The sequence below is a fragment of the Macrobrachium rosenbergii genome, chromosome 2 (assembly GCF_040412425.1).
Source record: "Macrobrachium rosenbergii isolate ZJJX-2024 chromosome 2, ASM4041242v1, whole genome shotgun sequence".
NCBI classification, from domain to species: domain Eukaryota; kingdom Metazoa; phylum Arthropoda; class Malacostraca; order Decapoda; family Palaemonidae; genus Macrobrachium; species Macrobrachium rosenbergii.
In genome coordinates, this window is record NC_089742.1 from 15,776,751 (window position 1) to 15,791,282 (window position 14,532).

General features: G+C 38.3%; 1 protein-coding gene across 1 annotated transcript; it reads left to right on the plus strand.

The window, feature by feature from the left end:
- Window positions 1–882: 882 nt before the first annotated feature.
- On the plus strand, window positions 883–13,896 carry LOC136843789 (uncharacterized). Its single transcript, XM_067112520.1, has 5 exons — window positions 883–928; window positions 1,093–1,368; window positions 5,658–5,728; window positions 5,933–6,104; window positions 11,836–13,896. Exons 2-5 carry the CDS (start codon window positions 1,347–1,349, stop codon window positions 12,108–12,110), a joined length of 540 nt encoding a protein of 179 aa, XP_066968621.1. The 5' UTR covers window positions 883–928; window positions 1,093–1,346; the 3' UTR covers window positions 12,111–13,896.
- Window positions 13,897–14,532: the final 636 nt, after the last annotated feature.

Sequence of the window (14,532 nt, forward strand, 5' to 3'; positions counted from 1 at the left end):
ACAAGAGAAAGCAATGTTGCGTTGTGAAACACGCTCAAAATAAAAAGTGACAGGATTTCCCATTTTAAGTCATTCCGTATAGAGTGAAAATATAAATGAATTGTCGTACGGATCAGAAAATGTTAAACGCAAAATACAAAACATTAATGTATTAAGACAACTTTCAGTTTATAGATCAATCTTGAGACATAAAATCAAATGTTTAAATTCAAACGGTTTACTTAACTTCGGTTAGCGGGTTCAAGAGGGCCATCAACTTCCGGATTCCCTACTCCCCAAAAAACAAAATAGTTTGATCACAAAATTGTTTAATCACAAAATTACAATCCAAGATCCAACTACAAAACAGGCTAATATAAGTGGTGTAGTTATCAAATAATTTGCTCGAGTTTTGGTAAAGGATGCAGTCAGGCAACAAATAAAGATTTGAGAGAGAGAGAGAGAGAGCGAGAATGAGAGAGATGAAATATGTATGTAAAAACAGTCATCAATGCGCTCAACTTATTCTATCTTATGGATTAGGGACGTTGTTACGCATTCTTTTTCCTTCGGTAGAATATTTCATACCCAGTTTTTCTCCTTCTAATATCTTCTGCAGTGTAAAGTATATCTTCAACTACCATCATCAATATATAGTTTTATATTTCTTTATAAAAACCTCTACACTAACCCACACACTTCCAAAGACATCTTTGTTATCTGTGCTACTGATGCTGACTCGTGTGCAAATATGGTTTATATTAAATAAAAGAGTAATCGTTGGTAATTCCAGCTTTTTTGAAGGACACAAATCCTTGCAGTGAGTGTCTGAAAACACCGCGCTGACAACTGCTTCGGCTCGTACCGCGTTGCCAGACGTGAGGTTTCCTTCGTGCTTACATAACAAGAGTAAGTTTCTGACTTTCCGCATAGTCCCCACACATCGCAGGTATGTCTGTTAGGATATCGACATAGTATACTGTGTCTTCCGTGTGTAAACCGTCAGTATATAATGTGTTTCAATGAAAGCGCACGAAAGACTGTATACCACAGGCAATAGAGTTTACGGTTAGCAGTGGACGACATCCGAATTTGCGATCATTTTTACCACAGGGCGGTGGGCTCAATTTCTCAAACGTGCGCAGTATCAAGTGGTGGCAGTAGGAACTACGAACGGAACGTGAGAAAATGTTCGCTGGCGAGCTGCCTCAATGATGATAATTTCTGTAGAGGCTACTGCAAGGAGGTGCCCAACTGGAAGGTGGTATCATTTTGGACAAGCTTAAAATAAATTCCATTCTTCTCAGTTACCGTCGATGGGGTGACGCAAGATTTTGCGAGGGTCTTACAAGTCTTCGTTTTTCACAATGGATGATACAAACAGCAAGAGTAGGTGCCTTTATATTTTGAGTGAATTCTTGAAAGAGTGTGGAAGAAATTAATTCTTAATTACTCGATTGCGGAAATACATGAGGCTTTAAACATGGAAAAATTATTTGAGCAGAAAAAGGGTATGATTATTTGCGGACGGAAAACACAAATATGTAAGACAATACTTATGATTACAAGTATGCGCTTTTTAATAGTCTATGTTACCAAGTGCTTCAGTTAAGGGACCACTGAACATCATACCCCTTCTCTGTTAAAATCATTTTCCCATATTTCAAGCCCCATGTGTTCCCGTAATAGATATATATATATATATATATATATATATATATATATATATATATATATATATATATATATATATATATATATATATATATATATATATATATATATATATATATATATATCTATATATATCTATATATATATATATATATATATATATATATATATATAATATATATATATATAGATAGATATATATATATATATATATATATATATATATAATATATGTCCCACACACACAGTATACATACACAGGCGTATTCTGTCCCTCGGAATTCAATCGGCCAAAATTCGGGCAAATGGGTTGGGATATTCGGGCATTCGTGAGAAGAAAATAAATTCTATAATTTAAAAAAAAATTACAAGAATAAAAATAAAAATGATGATAAACTTGTATTTGTAAGTTAACCAGGTAATAAATGGTAGCTACATGGCTTTGCTAAACTACTTAAAATTCGTACACCTACTGACAGCTGTTTGGTGTTTCTTACACAGATGTATGGCAATTTGAAAAAAACTCTGGGGTGTATGAAATTCGGACAAATTTAGTGTTCCCTCCCCAAATAAATCCCACCTCCTACGCATATATATATATATATATATATATATATATATATATATATATATATATATATATATATATATATATATATATATATATATATGAACGAATTTTATCACATCACCGTGATTCATATACAAGCATTAAGCTACAAACGTTGGGTAACATATATGAAAGTATATTATTTCCGAGCGAATTGGGTATTAAAGGATGTTGGTAATGTGATAAAATTCATTCACAATATGGCTGCGTGCAGCAAACGCACTGCATGGTTAACATGGCTGAGGTCGGTTGATATCGATTCTAATTACAAATACTTGAGTTCGACGGTGATTTGTAGGTGGGAGTCGGTATCAACTCATACCTCGCTTGTTGGCCGTGTGGTTAAATGCCCGTTAATGTAGTCCTGATAGTCCTGAGTTCTTGTCCTCCGTGGTTCGAGGCCACGACACCCCAAAAAAAAAAAAAAAAAAAAAGAAATCTCCCTTTGGGTAACATACATGAAAATATATTATTGTTTCCAAGGTAGAGCGAATTGGATATTAAAGGACATTTGTGGCTTAATGCTTATACATACACACACATACATATTACCACAGGTGAAAAATAATGTGTGATAAATGAATCACGTACAAAAGTGATAAAATTATATATATATATATATATATATATATATATATATATATATATATATATATATATATATATATATATATATATATATACATATACATACACACACACACATGCGTGCATACACACAAATACATACACAAACACATATATATATATATATATATATATATATATATATATATATATATATATATATATATATATATATATATACATATATATATATATTAACATTATTAAGCTGTTTTTTTCAGTAGGGGTGACTTTAACTACCTGATTAGTAAATTAACTGCAGAATCGTCGATGAGTTGCCAGTCCAGAAAAATTCTAAAGCCTTAAGAGCTTCATACACCTACATTATATTGTCATTAGCAGCACGTGAAACTTCTACATTAACTGTCATTCACCATCGACTAGCATACACTTGCTCTTCCTGGGTAATAGGATCCGATATTAACCCGGCATGTATCCACCTATGCGTCAGCTCTGGGGTGCTAGTACTAAACATGGTGGAAGCTCAATGGGATCCTGTGTTTAGTACTAGCCCCTCGGGGATCAAAGTATTATGCTGTATACATAAATTTCTGTAATGTGTGGTCTACAAATTATATTAATAAACGATATCTATGATCCCCGAGAGGCTAGTACTAAACACTGTGTCCCATTGAGTTTCCACCATGTATAGTACTAGCACCTCGGATGTGACGTGTAGTGGATACGTTCCGGGTTGACACCACAGGATCCCTCCTTACAGGTGCTTCTGCCATCCCATATATACAGCAATTTCCAGGTCTTCCTCTTCTCCATCCTCCTAATTATCATCTTCTCCATCCTCCTAACATTTCCCATCTTCTCCATCCTAACACTTTCAATCATTCTTCCCATCTTCTCCATCCTCCTAACATTTCTTCCATCCTCTCCATCCCTCCTAACATTTCCCATCATCTCCATCCTCCTAACATTTCCCATCTCCATCTTAACTTTACCATCTTCCTAACACTTCCCGTCTTCTCCATCCTCCTAACATTTCCCATCTTCTCCATCTTCCTAACACTTCCCATCTTCGCCATCCTCCTAACATTTCCCATCTTCTCCATCCTAACACTTTCAATCTTCTCCATTCTAACACTTCCCATCTTCTCCATTCTCCTAATACTTCCCATCTTCTCCATCCTCCTAACACTTCCCATTTTCTCCATCCTCCTAACATTTCCCATCATCTCCATCCTCCTAACATTTCCCATCTCCATCCTCCTAACATTTACCATCTTCTCCATCTTCCTAACACTTCCCGTCTTCTCCATCCTCCTAACATTTCCCATCTCCATCCTCCTAACATTTACCATCTTCTCCATCTTCCTAACACTTCCCGTCTTCTCCATCCTCCTAACATTTCCCATCTTCTCCATCTTCCTAACACTTCCCATCTTCGCCATCCTCCTAACACGTCCCATCTCCATACTACCACTTCCTATCTCCATCCTCTTAACATTTCCCATCTTCTCCGTCTTCCTAACACTTCCCAGTCATACACTTTTCACATATCTGTCATCCTCCACTTGACCAAACTATTTCAGGACACTGATACATCGTTCCACCTACATCAACTATTTTTCCACTTTTTCTATGTATCTCCACTTTTCTATGTATCTCCACATTTGTTATCTTTACTCCTTTATAAGCTGCATATACTACGTAAACATGTCATCTCAGTAGCCTCAATTTTTAGTTTCCTGTAAAAGAAAACTATTGAGATGGCTGTTTGTCTGTCTGTCCGTACTTTTGCTGTCCACCCTCAGATCATAAAAACTACAGAGGCTAGAGGGCTGCAAATTGGTATGTTGATCATCCTCCATCCAATCATCAACCATATCAAATTGCAGCCCTCTAACCTCAGTAGTTTTTATTTTATTTAAGGTTAAATGTTAGCTATGATCGTGCGACTGGCACCGCTATAGGTGCCAACAACACAGGCCACCAACAGGCCATGGATGAAAGTTTCATGGGTCGTGGCTAAGTGTTTCATGGGCCTTGGGTGAAAGTTTCATACAGCATTATATGCTGTACAGAAAACTTGATTGTGCCAAAGAAACTTCGTTGCAGTTTTTACTTGTTTTCTCTGCATTCAGAATTCCAACTTCACTCCCATAGAATGAAGCTGGATCAACAATGCCTTTTGCATATGTACAAAGTAATGAGTTCATCCCAAGATCTTCAACATTTTTCTTTTATTTGCATTCAGCATCCACTCCCCATAAAGGAAACTTTACTCAACAGTCCTTTCATATTATCCGATCTTGGCTTACATGGACGCTCCAAGTCTCTTTCCAGCTTCCAGCACGCATCCTGCTACTTCCTGTGCTTGACTTGTTCAGTGACTCTACTCATCTCTCATTTTTGTCGATGTCATTATGTTAGCTCCCGCATATTTAGTACACAAATAAACAGCATCCAGTCTGCCTCCTGCCATGCCAACTTTCATTGCTATATTTTCTGGTGTCAGTTATCCTTATTATCTTACTCTTCCAACGCTTTCAAACTCTTTTACTAGTTTCTGGAGTTTCATTTCACTCTCCTTAATATCATAACATCTGTGTATATTAGTTTGATTGCACACAGTGTATATATGCTTGATGATTTGAATTTTAAGAAAACCACTCAAAATTATTTTCAGTTATATATTTAAAGCTATTGCAGAACCAAGGTGTTTGTGTGTATTGTATGTTCTGCCAACGAGGGCAAAGGCAATCGGCTATTTATTTACAAAATATACATAGATGAAATCATTTTTTATTTTCAGTGTTTTATGCTGAAGGACCACAAGGACAGAGGGTTGTTATTGTCCCTCCTGGAATACAGACGGAAACAAAGGTATTGTAGCAAACTTGTATACTGACTGATTTTATCCTGGAATACAACAATTTGTAGAAGGTTATATCATTAGAGAGACAGAAGGAGGAAGAGAAAGAGACAGAGAAAAAGAATGAGGTACAGAATTATTTAATTTCTAATGTAGCATGCAATTTCATCGATCCCTATTATTGGCACCAACTAAAAAGAGTTATTCATTGACAGGTACAGAAGTTGGCATGGTATTATTGCTGTTTCATCTTCACAATTTCGGTGGCATTCTTTTGTTTACTTGTGGGGAGTGTTTACGCAGGCATCGATATTTCAATTAGTAACACATTCGTTAGAGAGTATGGACCCCTGACATCCGTTGGTTTTATCTTTTTGTCAATTGGTGGTAAGCTGAAATATTATTTTTGGATTGTATGGATAATGCTTTTCTTAACTTCCGTTCACATACTTGTAGTGAAGGCATAAGTAAGAGGCTGTCTACAAACTTATTAATTTATACAAGACAGCAAACAGCGGAAATGTAGTGCCTGACACGAGGTAAACAAAATAGAGATTAACATTCATACAACTGTCTTTATTTTCAGAATGGAAAATGGTACATAATTCAATATACAAGTTGTGGACAGAGTTCTGATCAATATAGCCGGGAAGCTGATATTGTATTGCTTCCAGTAGGAATGATACATTTATCATGACATGATCATGGATGATAGTACAATATACATTAAAAAGGGTGTATGCTGTTGGTTGTGTTTCTTATATACACGTGCTTGGTGTGTACGTCAAGAGATGTTCGTTGTGAGGTCAGCCAGGTATGATGGACAATCGAGTAGGTCCATCTGCGACCCTACAGGACTGCCCCCTGTAGAGAGGCCTACACTGTAGGTTAGTGTTTGGGAGGTATGCTGGTTTAAGTTGATTGATGGAAACCCAGACTGTTCTGCCGTCAACTGTCATCCGGTAGGTTTTGTTTCTTCTTTGGATGACCCAGTGTAGTCCCAAGTAGGCTGGGGAGAGGGGGCTCTGTGTGTGTCCACTTGTATGAATGCGTATTTCATGTTCTGCAACTTGTTGGGGACATACACTTTTTTGGCCATGTTGTAGGTCGTCTTGGCCAACATTATCCGTTCTAATGCTTTACGTACGGATGCTGGATGGGGATGTCGGGCTCATTGGATGTTGAAACATGTCTGCCAGCAATGTTAATGCTTGTCTGCACAGGGCTTCTGCTGGAGATATGTCGAATGCTATGTGTGGTGATGTTCTCATTGCCCGGTAGGACCCAAGGCAACTCTTTTTCTCCAGCTCCCGCCTTGACATCTGGAGGTGAGTGATGCTTTCAACGATCGGTGTAGCCTTTCGATGATGCCGTTGGCTTCTTGGTTGTAGGTCGTCGTGTGTACTATCTTTGTCCCCAAACTGTCTGTGAAGGAATGCCATAAACTGGATATGAAGTTGGCCTCCCTATCACTTGTGATGACTTGTGGGACTCCATGTCTTCTGACCCACCCGACGAGATCTTTCACGCAGCTCTCTGCCATTTGTTGCCATATTGGTATTGCTTCTGGCCACCTGGCATTTCTGTCGATGATGGTGAACAGGTATATGTACCCCTCTGAGGGGTAGGGGCCCCACTATGTCGATGTGGATGTGTGCGAGACGGCGTTGTGTTGTGTGGAACTCTGCTATTCCACTCTCTACGTGCCTCATTACTTTTGACGTCTGACACGGAAGGCATTCTATTGTCCACTTTTTGATGTCAGCTTTCATTCCCCACTAGATGTGCCATTCCGCTACAATTCGGGCGGTTGTACAGCCTGATGGGTGGGACAGGTTGTGGGCGAGGTTGAGAGCCTTCCTTCTGAGACCTGCTGACAGGTAGGGACAAGGGCATCTGATACTTGTTTTGCAGGTGTCACAGGTTATGGTCATCTCTCCGTTGTTGGTAGATAGGTCACTTCACGAAAGGGTGGGGTTTTCCTGCTGCAGTCACTGTAGGTCCACATCGTCTTTTTGTGCCTCTGCCATCTCGGGATAGGCTATCCCAACCTGGATGGTGTTGGCGCAGTTTCTCGATAGTGCGTCGGCTATGGTGTTTGAAGACCCCTTCACGTACTTGATGGTACAGGAGTGTTCTGCTATTGCAGACAGGTGACACTTCTGCCGTGCTGACCATGCATCTGTGGTTTTTGTGAAGGCATGTACCAAAGGTTGGTGGTCTGTTTGTTTAACAAACTGCTGTCCTTCAATCATGTGGTGGAAGTGGCAGATGGCTTTGTGGACTGCCAGGAGTTCTCTATCAAATGTGGAGTGCTTTTGTTCCACTGAGTTCCTCATTGGATGGGTCGATATCATTCTCGGCTAACACTCTGCTGGGTCCGCATTCGAGTCTCCGGCCGGCCATTGAAGGATTAGAGGAATTTATTTCTGGTGATAGAAATTCATTTCTCTGTAAAATGTGGTTCAGATTCCACAATAAGCTGTAGGTCCCGTTGCTAGGTAACCAGTTGGTTCTTAGCCACATAAAATAAGTCTAATCCTTCTGGCCAGCCCTAGGAGAGCTGTTAATCAGCTCAGTGGTCTGGTTAAACTAAGACATACTTAACTTTTTTTTCACTACCACTAACTTTTTGCTGAAAAACGCCAATGGTTGACGACCATCATCTGTGTCCTGTTCCAATCCGTGCCCATCACCATGTTGCTCACTTCAGTGATCAAAGTGAGGGACCTATGGGGTAGAGGAAAGATTAATGTGGCTGTAAAGATTATTGCCTGCTTTGCTAATAAAAATTCGTTATCTTGAATATTTGGCCTATATAATTTTCTGGATTTCCCTTTTAAACATTTATATAATGAGCTCATGGTTTTAACAATATTGGATATAAATTGCTGGTAGTAGTTAATTACCTGAAAATTCTTGTACTACTTTGATTGTGGTTGGTGCTGGGAAGTCGGTGATTGCTGGGAGGGATTTATGCCGTCGGTTTTGCCCACTCACATTTGTCATCCTTTGTCGCCCAGAAGCTCATCCATTAGTCTCTGGAAAGTTGCCTCCATGTAATTTAGCGTTTAGGTGGTGAAGGGGGTGATCATGACTGTCCTCTCTATGTCTTTCTTTGCTACTGAAACTTGGAAGTATCCCTTCAGCAGATTTATTTTGGTGAAGACTTTGGCACCATTCAAATGGTTGGTGTTGTCTGCTATGTTTGGCAACAGATACCTGTCAAGCTTCATTTTAACGTTTAGCCACCGATAGTCTCTGCATGGCTGCCATGTTCCATCAGGTTTTGGTACCATGTGGAGGGGGATGTCCATGTACTTGAATTTTCTGGCATATTCTTGCATTTTCTGCTTCCATGAATATTTGTTTGGTGTGGGCAAGTTTTTCTGGGGCTAAACGTCTGAAGCGGGCATGGACTTGGCGACCTTCTCTTTCTAAGTGGTGCTGGATGTTGTGCTGCTGATTTGGTTAAGTCATGCTGCAGGTCATCTTTGAAGACCTCTGAGAATACCTGTAGGAGGCATCTTATTTCTGGTGGTGGGGTGGCTGGTGCGATGGATACGGTTTGTCGTGTCCGCTGTTGTGGTGATGATGTGGGGACCGTTTTCAGGATCACCTGTTTTGATGCTACATCCATCAGCAGGTTGTGCTCTTTTAGGAAGTCTGCATCTAAAAGTGCTAACGTTACATTTGCCGTGATGAACATCCAGCTGTAGTTTTTCCCGTTGAATTATAGTTTCATTGTTCACCTTCCGTATATCTTAAGTGATGCTCCGCTAGCAGTGGATACATGGATGATGGTGGGTGGGGTTGAGGTGAGTCGTTCATGCGGGCTGGCTGGCACGAATGATTTGCGTGCCCCTGTGTCGACGAGGAATTCTGTGTTTGACCTCCCGTCCTTTATGAAGAAGCATCTTGAGCCTTTTCGTTCTTCTTCTTCTTCTTCTTCCATTAACGTGCTTTTTTCCCATTTTTATATGGGGTAACCGGTCTGCCTTCATTGAAGGACTTTTGATTTGTTTGGGGTCACCGGATCTCGATTGGCTGCCCTGCCTGACATTTTTAAAACCCGGTAGCGTATGTTACATTTCATACCCGACCCAACCAAATCTCTTCCCAGCAGCGAGAAGTTGTGGCATTCCCTCAGCTGGTTCATCTTTCGTGTGAGATGTTTGTTATGTTTTTTGGTGAATTGTTGTAGTGGCTTTGTTTTGTGTGTGTATTTAGTCTGTAACACCCATTTGCTTTTTAAGAAACCTATCAGTTGATTACATATATAATCCCGGGATGTCTACACGGATAGCAAAGTGCCCGCCTCTCTGATCAGTCGGCTGCATGTGTTTGAACCTATACCAACCTAGACCTCTTTGCTAAGTCGAAGCTGCTCAAACATTTTCATCGTTTTGGCTCTGAGCCTTTTCGCTCATACCTGGAAAAAAACAGCTGGAAAATGACAAACGCGGTAAGCAGGCACAGCTTCTCTTATGAGGCAACCGGTCTGCTCATTGCTGATGTTTAGTTGTTTGGGTCACGGATACAACCCTCTTGCATATTTTTTTAAATAAGCAGCCTTTGTTACATTTGCAAGCATTTTTTCCAAATCTCCAGTGGAAGAAGCACATTCCCTCAGCTGGTTCATCTTTCTTCTGTCTGGTCTTCCCCTTGGTGAATTGTTTGGAGAAGCTTTGCTTGTGGATGGGGGCGGCTGGTCCCTGTGGGTCGCTGTCAGATTCCATATCAGTTGACTGCTGGGACCATCGTGCTGCTGCTGCTATGGGTGGCTAGGTGGCCTCTGCTGTTTTGTGGGCCATGTGTTTCAATCTATACCAACCTATTGGGTTTTTTGCTAAGTCTCCCTTTCAAACATTTTCATACTCTAACTGTTTTGTGCATTGCTGTGAGCTATCCTTTATCAGAACTATATAATATGTAAACGTCATCGATTCCAAATTTAATTCTTAAACCATTTTCTTGTTTGATAATTCATCACCTGCATCTTATATCTGTTCTCTGACCTGTTGTATACCTACCGGCCTATAACATTCTTTTGTCAGAACATTTTCTCCAGGAAACTAATAAACCTCCCAAGCGCCTGATGTAACATGTTCTTCATTATCTTTATTATCAGAATGGAAACTTTTTATCGCATAATAAAAATTAATTTCAACATACTGCATCTTTGTTAGTTATATGCAAGTAGTTTATTAGACCGTATTTTAGTAGACGCCTAAACATGCGTTTTGTGCCTAGTAATATCATCCATAAATGAAAATATTCTGGAATTTCAGCAGAATTTTCCATTCTAAATTTACTTTCTCATTTTCTCTTAAGAATTTTCCCTTGGGTGAAATGTCATCAAAAAACGTTATTTTTTCTTCATTTTGAATTAACCTTGCATTCTGTTGTCTAAATATCAGTTTTATTACTCATTTATGAGCAAATGTCATGCTTGCATGTGATATTAGATGTTACAACTTTTGACCTGAATTTACTATCACTCTAAATGAAAAAATCCTGATAGGAAATTCTGGACAGACTTGGGTCGAAGTATGAATATAGTATGCTAGGTTCCCAAATGAATCTGAACACTTAATATAATGTTCTCTTACCAAATGCTTTTCGTTTCTAGTACATCATTGCTCGATATATGACTATGTTTCCCTGATGCTAAATTTTATATTAAGCAGTAACCTATGGTTCGTAATTCAAGAAAAATAATTGCCAGATTCAGAACCGATTTGTAATAGGGTTCACGAAGTTTACCTACTGCACTTTTATTTTCAGCCACATTTTGCACACTAAGTCTTGTTACTCGTTGTCTCTCTGTCTTTTATATATATTTATGTAAACGTATATATATATATATATATATATATATATATATATATATATATATATATATATATATATATATATATATATATGTATGTGTTTATTTATTTATTTATTTATTTTTATTTATATTTGTGTGCGTGCACAAAACTAGCCACTCCATACTCCTGAACAGAAGGCGCACCAGGAGAACACTGAACCCCATTGGAATTATACTGTAGACATTTAGACTTTACTTAGAAAATACTTCATCTGAAAAATAACTTTCTCTTATATATTTCAGTATTGTTCGTCGTCGTCAGCATTATATGCTTCCGTAGAGCTGGGCGCGTGAAAGCGAAGCGTGTCCTTCAGTACATGCATAGGGATGATCCCGGGGGACGGCGAACCCCGGAGGAACTACACCGAGATGAATATGGAATCGGTTATGAAATGAGAGCCGCAGCACCCGATGCATCCCAGTCATATTATCGTACCTATTATGACACCCCGCCCCTGCAACCTTTGATTCCCACGGGCCCCTCTCCCGAAATCACAGGTCAACTTCATTCATCATGAAGAGGTGAATTCTCTTGACACGTACAGCTAAGGAGAGGATTGCTTGAGGAAGGCCAGCATCTCAGGATCTTCCACGAAGAAACGGACACTCTAAATCGTCTAGTTAAGGTCCTTTCATCTACAGTAGTGAAGCATCTGAACAAAGGAGTGTTTCGTCATGCCGAGGTCATCACCCTCATTCCTCAGTTCACTTTAAACCATTAAAAATCAAGATTTTCCTGGGAAGTATTCACTGGCATTGCAGCCAACATCTCGTTCTTGACCTTGGTGGAGAGATCTTTTTCTCTTTCTTCGGATAGTAATTATTTCACTTACAGTTCAAGAGCTGGCACCCATGGATGTTACAGGTATTAATCTATGCAAGACTAACTTTTTGTTGTTTTAACCGTAATGTTTAGTTATCGTCAGTTTCTTTTTAGGAAAACTTATTAAGATTTTTTTTTTCTTTTACAGGTTTTAATACTTACTACAATATAACTCTGAGTGTAAATAAATTTGTCCATCTTTTGATCCAGTGGAACTATGAATATGCCTGTTTCACATCTTGATGAAGATGATTGATCTTTGTTCTCAAAGACATACAATTAAAATGTTAACAAAAATATTAGGAAGTATTTCACAAGTATTATTAATTTCTAGTAGTCAAATAATTGGCACGAAATGAAAAGAATGTTTTGAAGATTATATCGTCATAACTTTATTATATTACAGGAGGCCCTACCGTGTGCGTAGAACTTTTTGTGAACTCTCTCGGGTATTTTAGAAGAATGGGAGTTTATTTTATATATAATATTAGGAACCTGAATCCCAATTGTCATTCAAGTCCCACCGGGTTTTGGATGAATGTTAACACATGTGCTGTGCCTGGCATTCTTTATAATGAAGAATTAATTTTGCCCTTCTGTGTAATAAATTGTGAGGTCCCGATCGGTCGCCGGGACCCTCAGACATCCCCGCTTCAAAAACAAATTAATGTCTGCGTGACGCACCGAGACTCTCATGAAACACAGATCCAGCGCTCCTGATTCTAACGATCTTTTATGCATTTTTCAGGAACTACTTTATGACATTGTTAGAACTGTAGTTACGAACACATGTCAGACATTGCAAGCTTTCCAACGCTATGTATTGAACTCTTTCCAATTTGTATATAGAATTGTTAACCATTTTTCCAGGTGTGAGAAAACACATCTGGCTGTATATAGATATCTCTCTGATTTTCCCTAATGTCAAATGCTACTTGTACGCTCGCAAGAGTTCTTGACCTGTGCGAGATTTTGTGTCAGTAGGTCAAAATACACCTTGACTCTGCCTCTTACTCGCCGCCTCGTTATAATACTCTGTCATAAGAATTCGAGTTCGGCAAAAAGTAGTCTAATCGTAAAAGGTTGTATAGTTATATTTTTGTAAGTTTTCTATACGGTGAAAAAGAAAACGTATATATAAATATTCGTGGTTTATCAACGTCAAGATTATAGCTTTGGGGAAAATAGGTAATTTAATGTTGTTGTTTTTATATACTTTCAAGAAAAATTGGCAGACCTAGTTACGTTTTCATACACAAACTGAAAATTCATGCAGATTTTTACGCGTTATACAATTTTTACATCAATGATAAATGTTCAAATTCCCTTTTTATGATATTTTCCTATATTTTTTTGTCTGCCGCCGCAATGATTATACAAAATCTTCCCCTGAAAAAGTTTCTTAGCATAATCCAGAAGCTATTGTTTTGAGTTAGTATTTTTTTGTGTATAAAAAAAAATAAATGAAAATATGTCTCGAACTCTCTTCTTTCTGTCCTCCTTAAGAAATTGCATTAAATTGCATTCGATTGCTCAGCTCCACTATAACGAGTGATTTAATTTATTTTGGTATATTCATTGTTGTTAGGAATATGAGTTGTTTGAGATAATATTTACCATATTTATGAAAGTTATATTATATATAACGTAGAAAGTACTCTGGAAAACTAAGGGAACCTAAAGCTTTTGAAAGCGAAATTATTGATTTATAAACTATTTGAATGTGAAATTGCGAGGGATTGATTATCTCTGTGTTACTACACTTAGAAAAATAGCACAGCTCCTTTTAACGTCTTCACTTAAAATTTTTATTTTGAGATAAAGAAAATGAAAAGTTACTTGGAATGAAATACTGTAAACCGATTGGAAATCCAAGAAGTTTAAATATTTTTTGTGCATAAAAAACTGAACCCTTGCAGTGACAAATAGGGGATAAATAGCTTTCTTTCTACGTCACCTTTTGGTACATCTATCTTGCATCTTTCCCTCCAATCACTCTTTGTAACCTCCCATTCAGCACAGTGTCAGTGACCATAGCTGCTATGATACCAGTTTGAATAAATCATTCAATAAGTCCCATCCAGAACATTGCAGTACGTCCAAACAATGCTAAATAC

Coding starts and splice junctions, on each gene's coding strand:
- LOC136843789 (XM_067112520.1), top strand. CDS start 1,347: ATGGATGATACAAACAGCAAGA. Junction 1,369..5,657: donor GGATGATACAAACAGCAAGA/GTAGGTGCCTTT, acceptor TTTTATTTTCAG/TGTTTTATGCTGAAGGACCA. Junction 5,729..5,932: donor GAATACAGACGGAAACAAAG/GTATTGTAGCAA, acceptor ATTCATTGACAG/GTACAGAAGTTGGCATGGTA.